The sequence below is a fragment of the Poecilia latipinna genome, unplaced genomic scaffold, assembly GCF_001443285.1.
Source record: "Poecilia latipinna isolate Pla-1442-1.1 unplaced genomic scaffold, P_latipinna-1.0 Scaffold419, whole genome shotgun sequence".
Lineage (NCBI taxonomy): Eukaryota > Metazoa > Chordata > Actinopteri > Cyprinodontiformes > Poeciliidae > Poecilia > Poecilia latipinna.
The window spans coordinates 66,482-74,042 of record NW_015113035.1 but is presented as its reverse complement, the minus strand read 5'-3'; the positions used below and the strand labels follow the sequence as shown (position 1 = coordinate 74,042).

General features: G+C 33.4%; 1 protein-coding gene across 1 annotated transcript in view; it reads right to left on the bottom strand.

Moving 5' to 3' along the window:
• Positions 1–256: 256 nt before the first annotated feature.
• The window catches only part of LOC106950730 (Ig mu chain C region membrane-bound form), a 16,967-nt gene continuing 9,662 nt past the window's right edge, over positions 257–7,561 (bottom strand). Inside the window, exons 8-12 of the mRNA XM_074527698.1 lie at positions 2,211–2,501; positions 1,814–2,098; positions 1,355–1,651; positions 896–1,207; positions 257–461 (exon numbers count right to left, since the gene is read on the bottom strand). Of these exons, the coding sequence (XP_074383799.1) occupies positions 274–461; positions 896–1,207; positions 1,355–1,651; positions 1,814–2,098; positions 2,211–2,501 (1,373 nt within the window). The 3' untranslated portion in view covers positions 257–273. The remainder of the gene's footprint in view (positions 462–895; positions 1,208–1,354; positions 1,652–1,813; positions 2,099–2,210; positions 2,502–7,561) is intronic.

Below are 7,561 nucleotides of genomic sequence, written 5' to 3'. Positions count from 1 at the left end.
AACACATTGAAAACAAAATGATGATTTATTTCTCAATATCAGTAATAATAAGGATTTTCTAAAAATCATCCATTTCGTTCATTATAAAAAGTACATGAAATATTGAACAACTCTTGAAGATGTTCTGCGGCCATTCATTTCTGTCTTGCACGTCTGAACCTTTATTATTTCTTAATCTGAAAACAAAAGGAGAAACAAAATAATAAATTAGAAAGAAATCATTCTCAGTTAGATAAATTGTTCTTAAGGCTCGCTTGTGAGTATGGATCCATTTTACTCATAATGAAGTAAATGTAGAGAAAACCTCTTCATGTTTACCTGAACCAGGATGAAAATCATGTTATAGGTGAGAGAGAAGATGAAGAGGAAGACGAAGGAAGAGGTGGTGGACCACAAGCCGTTGAAGTCATCTCCTTCAGAGAGATTATCTATGCAACTTAAGGCAATTGTCACATTTGAGTCTGAGGGAAAATGTAAAAAGAGGAAACAAAATTGTGAGTGATTGGATAAGTTTTGGATTGCTACATATAAGATTTTTGAAATATCAGATTCAAGTAATTGAGCACTACTAAGCAAAAAGCCTGTCAGAAAACGAGTCATTCAGATTGACTGAGAATTAATTTTCATTCGTTTCACTTGTTTTCATTCATTCACACACAGACCAAAAGTCTCCATGCAACATTTATTTGACCAGACAGCATAGTCATGAAGCTGTTCACAAAACAACAAGGACAATTTTAAACTCATAAGACGACAAAGAAACATCGATGCAGGAACAATGACATTACAGGGCACATAGTTTTACAACGTAAAATAAAAAAAAAAGAACAAACAACATGCAGGCACAAAACGGCATGCTTAATCTGATCTATTCAGTCACATTCACATGAGTTACCCGAGAAACTCGACACATCATGAGGTTTCATTTTTTCATCGCTGCCAGCAGGCCAAACATTGCAGCTGAACTTGTTTTTGCTCCATTTATCCTTGCTGATGGTGTAAAAGCTTGAAACTAGGTAAACACTGTTGATCTTCTGTGGGGGCAAGTTGAGGCCATCATGGTATGTTCCAATATCATGTCCAGAAGCTTCTGACCAAACGATGTAGTAATCTTGCAGCTCTGTACTGGTTACCAGACACACCAGAGTGACAGAATCACCTGTGATGGTTGAAGGGGTGAGGACTTCAATGGTGGGCATTTCCTTACCTAAAAGAGATTTACAGTTTATACGGAAAATGCATACTTCAAATTGAAAAACAGAAATTAAGATGATCATTTTTATGACAAACATATATTCCGTGCTTGTACATTTATTACTCTCAAAAGATATTCCATTAAATTTAGATGGCATACCTCTGTTGACATTAAGACTCTTGGTAATTGGTGCCATGCCTTCTCTGGTGGCAGAACACTTCACTGTTTTAACTTTCTTCCAATCATCAAAGTGTTGAATCAATGTGCTGGTTTTTGTTTGTGCATCATTGCTTTCGCTGATATTATTGGTCACTGGCTGTTCATCAATGTACCACTGGATTTTAGTTTTAGATACGATGCTGCTATCCGGTCCAGTAACTACACATTTTAGCTCTGCTCGTTTATTGACAAACATTGCTTTAGGATTCGGAGGGTTCAGTGTCACTGTTAAAGATGCTAAATGAGACAGGGGAAAAAAAGAAAAGAAAATGTGTTTAGGCATTGAGATTTTTTTTGTATTAATAAGTAACAAAATAAATACTTAATTATTTTGTAATTAGAGATACAGTATTTTTAGTTAACTTTCTAATAATAATAATAAAACACACTGTACAGTACCTTTTGAGGCCTTTTTTATGTAATTTTGTCCTGCGTGAGTCACGTCACAGGTGTAAACAGCCTTACTGTCCCATTCTGTTTTGTTGACTTTGAAGATGCTGGCAGCAGAATAAACATCTCCATCTTTCATGGGTTCAAAACTTTTGACGTTATCCACATTGTTGTTGTTTTTCTTCCAACTGATTGACACTTTTTTGGGGGCAAAGTTTTCAATGGAACAGACCAAGACCTGTTTCTCTCCGTCTGACTCTGAGAGCAACGTTACACTGGGAGGAGAGAAAGCATCTAAGCACAAGACAAGAACAGGACAAACATGAGAATAAGACATTTTCAGTCTTTTGAAAATGTCTTTGAGGAAATGAAAGAAAACATGTACTGAAATGGAAGGATTACATACATTTCACTGGCACATTTTTGTTTCCTGCCGGATGAGTCAGAGAACAATTGTAGGACAAAGCCTTTGATCTTGGCACACTGATCACACTGACTCCAGTGAATTTGTTGACATTTGTTTGAGGAAAAATAAACTGTTGAGAATCCACTTGAGTGTTACTGTTACTGGTACTGGTCCACTGGAATGTAGCACTTTTGGGAAAGAAGTCCTGGGCCAGACAGCCAAGAGTGACCGTATCTCCACTCCCAGGATCACATGGAGTTAGTGGAAACAGAGATGGAGAGGCATTTGCCACTGTAAAATAACAGAAATGAAAATGCATATTACAATAACAAATCTTCAATGCTGCAATTCAGCTGCAAGTAATTATTCAAACACTGGACACAGGTTTATATTTAATGTACCATAATTTAGATCTTTTTAACAGCACATAATATTTACCCCTGCATTTTTGAAACAACTATTTTAATTTAGAGTCCATCACATTAAGTCAAAGTGTTTACCTTTTAAATCAAGGATTTGTATGATGATGAAATAATTAGCCTTTTGACAAGTTTCTTTTTTTTAAGTGAACTGTTGAAATTTAATTTAACTATTAAGATGTAAAACAACACAAGGAAGAAGATCACGACCAATGGAAAAAAAAAAATAATTCTGACTTTAATCTCAAAATTCTGAGATTAAAATCAGAATTCTCAGAATTTAATTAATTTTTTTTTCAGTGGCCATAATCCTACTCTGTAACCTACAGTTTAAATTTGTTTGACAATTAAACATCACTAACCCATGAAAATGTTTTTGTTATATTCACAGACGTTGAAAGGTAGAAACTTTTTTCAGACATTTCTTAACTTTATGTTTACAGTGAATGTTTGAAGTGCAACAAAGTACAAGATCATGCATCACCTTTGAATTTCTAATTGCTAAATCTTTTACATTACTATTTTTTTGAACAGTCAAATTCTTCTGATGAACACAATGGATATTCTCAAAATGAACTACAATACACTACATCGATCTGCCTTTTTTTTTTTTTTTACTTGGTGACAATATTGATAAGATCCGCACAACCCCATGTACGCTGCTGGTATATTTTAATTCTTAAAAAAGAAAAAATCCCCAAATAGGTATTTCAAATTATCTTAATGTAAGCTGTGGCAGTTACAATTTCAACAGCTTATCTTGTTACTTTGCCAGAGATACTGCAACAAAATACACACTTTCTATGATTCACGTTTTCAGCCTTTATTTTTAAAACATCATTCATTAACTTAATATTATAAATTGTTTTCCAAATAACACAAGCTGCTCCTAAAAAAACTTACATTAAAAAAAATAAAATACATACTGTCCTCCTATATTTTTCTTGATGATAGGTTTTTCAGTATTATTTTTAACATATAAAGAAGGATAAATAGAAGGATAGTGTTAATCGCTTAGTACAAATTACAAATTGCAATTACAAAATATAGAATACTTTTTATTAATAAAAATATTTGTATTAAGAATAAAATTATGTTAAATTGCACATTCTTCTGAGTATTATTTAATATATAAAATAATTTAACTATGGCTTTTCACTAAATACATGTGGCCTTAAATTGTAAAAAGTGGATGTTTTAATACTGCAATGCAAATAAATATGTTCTCATTATATATACTTTTTAGGGTTAATTAAATTGGTTCTTTGTTCCTCTTGGCAGAAAATGTTCAGTGCCTTTAGGAGACATGTAACATGTGATCTTAATTGTCAAAGCATAGGTTTTGCAGTTTTTATACTGCAAAAACATTGCTTGAATACATTATGTAACAGATTCTTATTTATTCCACACAAACACAATATAAACACATTTTCTAGAGTTCTAAAATTATAAAAACAAAATCTAATAAAATGAGAACTTGTACTAATTCATGTCACTTTATTTGGTTTTTAACTAGTCTGAAACAACAGACATTGTTTTCTGTGGAACTGTTCTATCTGTATAAATTTTAGCAAGTTAAACCAACAGAACTCTATCAGCAAGCAGCCTCATTTGGACAAAAAAAAACAAAGAATGAATTTAAGAAACAGCATTACGGAATATTTGATTTAAAATTGACTTACCTGAAGATACTGTGACTTCAGTCCCTTTACCCCAGTAGTCGAAAGCATCACAGTGCTACATCTCCATTTACTGCTTGAACAAAAACCTGAAGCACTAGAAAACACGTAGTTTTCTAGCAAAATTTGAAGCAAAATTTCAAATATTTTAAAATGACAATAACTGAGACACGCTCACATCATCTGAAGTACCTGTTTCCTGGTAATTCTCTATTAATTAAGAGTTCACATAAAACTAAACTTTAACACCACAGAGTCCCAATATGTGAAATATGAACTTAAGTCAGAGTGAGTAAGATTAACTATTAGGTGATGAAAGCTAGATATCATAATTATTACATATTTCAATGTGACGTCTTTAACCTTTTTATCATATTATCCATCAAGACATTTTTTCCATTAGGTTTTTGTATGAGTGCATAATACTGTGGCCCCACCCACACTACAGCAAACATTATGACACAAACCCTCAATCATAACAAGCATCACTGTGACTGAATAATTAAAAGAATGGAAAGAATTAAAACCAACATAACATAGCTTCACTGATTATTTTATAAATGGATCTTTTAGAAAGTACATTATACAGAGAATTATATGTGGTCCCTGAAATAATGTTTTATTGTAATTACAAAATAAATAAAAGGAATTTTTCCATTGTGAGTGTAGTCATGGCCTCACCTCTAATAAGAGTTTAGGTACAAGATGCAAAGGCATTGCTATAGTATTAAAATATAATTTGTGGGATTGTATGTTTGTATCATTAACACATTCTTATATATATTCAGATAGTTTTATTTAATTTAAGTTGTAAATTAAAATTTGAATTTACAACTTAAATTCATAATTTGTCACCTGAACAGTCAGTCTGCTGAAAGTGAGTAAATAAGTCAATGATCACAAACTATATATATTTTTTAAAGTTAATCAATTATTCTTCCTAGAATCCAGGGAGTAACAAGTAAAGAAAATATGCAGCACTTGGGAAAAATATTGTATTTTATGAATTTCAGTTCTTAAGAAAGGTCAAATCCTTAGCATCGAAAAGAGAAAGCATCTAAGAAGGAGAGAAAAAGGTTTCAGTTTGAAAGAGAGCATAAAGATTGGACTCCAGAGTGATGTGAAAGGCCATGTGATCTGTTGAGTCCACATTTACACTTTCTCAGATTGATGGCCCATCACTGGGTGCATCGGGGTGAGAAGAGAGGCAGATGATGGACCCATCATGCCTGTTGTCAACTGTACCAGCCTGTGTGGGCAGCACTATGATTTGGGGCTGCTGCACTTGGTCAGGTCCAGATTCAGCAACATTGAGGTCTATTGATGGACTGTTTATTCAATGATGACACAGATGATAATGCCAAACTTCATCTGGTTTAAGTTTGGCCAATCCGTTTTCACCCATGGATTGGCCAACACAGAGTTCAGACCTTACCCTCAGTGAGAATCCTTATGATGATCTAGAGAACGCTTTGTGCATCAATACAAGGTATGGGTGAAAAATTAATGAATCTCTGGAAGGAAATAAATCTTGTGACACTGCAGAAGCAAACATTTATTTTCTGGCCAGGCCGTGTATGTCAAAGCTGACAGATGTTCTTTCGAAGAAGTTTTGGTTTGACAGTTTCAACTGTCCAAAGATTCCATTAAATGCAGGTTAATACTTTTTTTTGTTTTGTTGTCTTTTGCTTTACTACTGGTAAAGGAGACATATAATCTTCAAAGCGGCATCTTAAGATTATTCATCATAAAAACAATGTTACATTTACTGGTCAATGATTATTTTCAAGTATTTTTGTTCAAAGATCCTCTTCACTAAGTTCAGCAAGATGAATTGCTGAAGTTTCCTTTTGATAATCTTTAAACAGAGAGGGTTTGATGCTTTTCGCATTGTTCTACAAAAGATGGTTTTGGAAATATAACTTGTTTTCACTGATTAGCTGTCAGTTGCTCTTGGTTCTTATTTAAACTGTTACACTGCAGCATCAGTCATTTATATTTGGCTAATGTGGTGCTTGCATATTAATTTGAGTGGCATCATACAACAGCCCACAGTACTGTACAATATTTGTACTGCGAGTTACACATAGAGACCTGCAGATTGCAGCACAAAGATTTTATTTTAGACTCTACATGCACAAAAACACAAAAGTACAATATGAGTAAGATAATTGTGAACATAAACAGAAAGTTAATCAACTTTTTTTCATTTCAGTCATTTCTATAAACTAACCTATATGACACTTTAGATCATATTTATATATCTCTTTCCTTCTGTCTTTTTACAATCATACTAAGGTCTCTGACAGAAAGGGGAAAAAAGTGTAAAAATTAAATTGATCATTTTGATTTGCTAAAAAAAATCCTACGGCTGAGCTTCTAAACAGCCTAAGTTAAGTCATCACAACTAATTGATGAAATTCAGTACCAAATAAAAGCACAATTAAGTTTACTAAAACATCATGGACTGACAAAAAACTGGAAAAAGGTGGAAAATCAATTGGAAGAGCCCTCAAAGGACAAGAAGATCCCTAAAAACACTTCAAGGAGACAAAGCAATAAAAAAGAAACTCCATCAAACACTCCTAACAAACAACAGCAACAACAAAACGTTATTGACTTGCTTGAATACTTAAGTTCCCAAAATCCACCGATCAGTCGACTAAAGAAAAAAAAAAAAAAAAAAATCACAAAAACACATGAGCCAAAGTCACCAACTGAGGGAGTTTATGTGACATGTTTCAACAGTCTGCCACATCTTTCCTTATTTGACAATGACTTTCAAGGTCATCATGCTTTTACAGACAGCCTACATTTCATTCTGCCAAGTCTGGAGAACACAATATGAGGAATTGGTATAACTTTAAATTGGAGTTTAACATTATTCCGGGGAACACTTACTGCTGACATCTCTGCAAATTAGGGCTTATTAAAGGTATCCTTAAGACAAATAAAAATGTGTGACATGCATTGGACAGCATTGCCTCTTATTTGCAACTCATGATGTTTGTTTGAATTTTATTTGAGTAAATGTGTCCACAGCATCAGAATCGTATAATGCTCCTGATGCCTTTTTATTTAGTTATTGGTTTTTAATTTTTTCACGTTCTGGGATCTGTATTATTCTGTTTTTTAATGCTCCAAAAAATGTCTGGGTAACAGTCTTCTGTTTATGTTCCTTTGGAACAAAAACAGGACCGTCCTATAAGCAAACCTGGCCATTGCTTCAGATCTCCTGCGGTCCTGGGGCCTT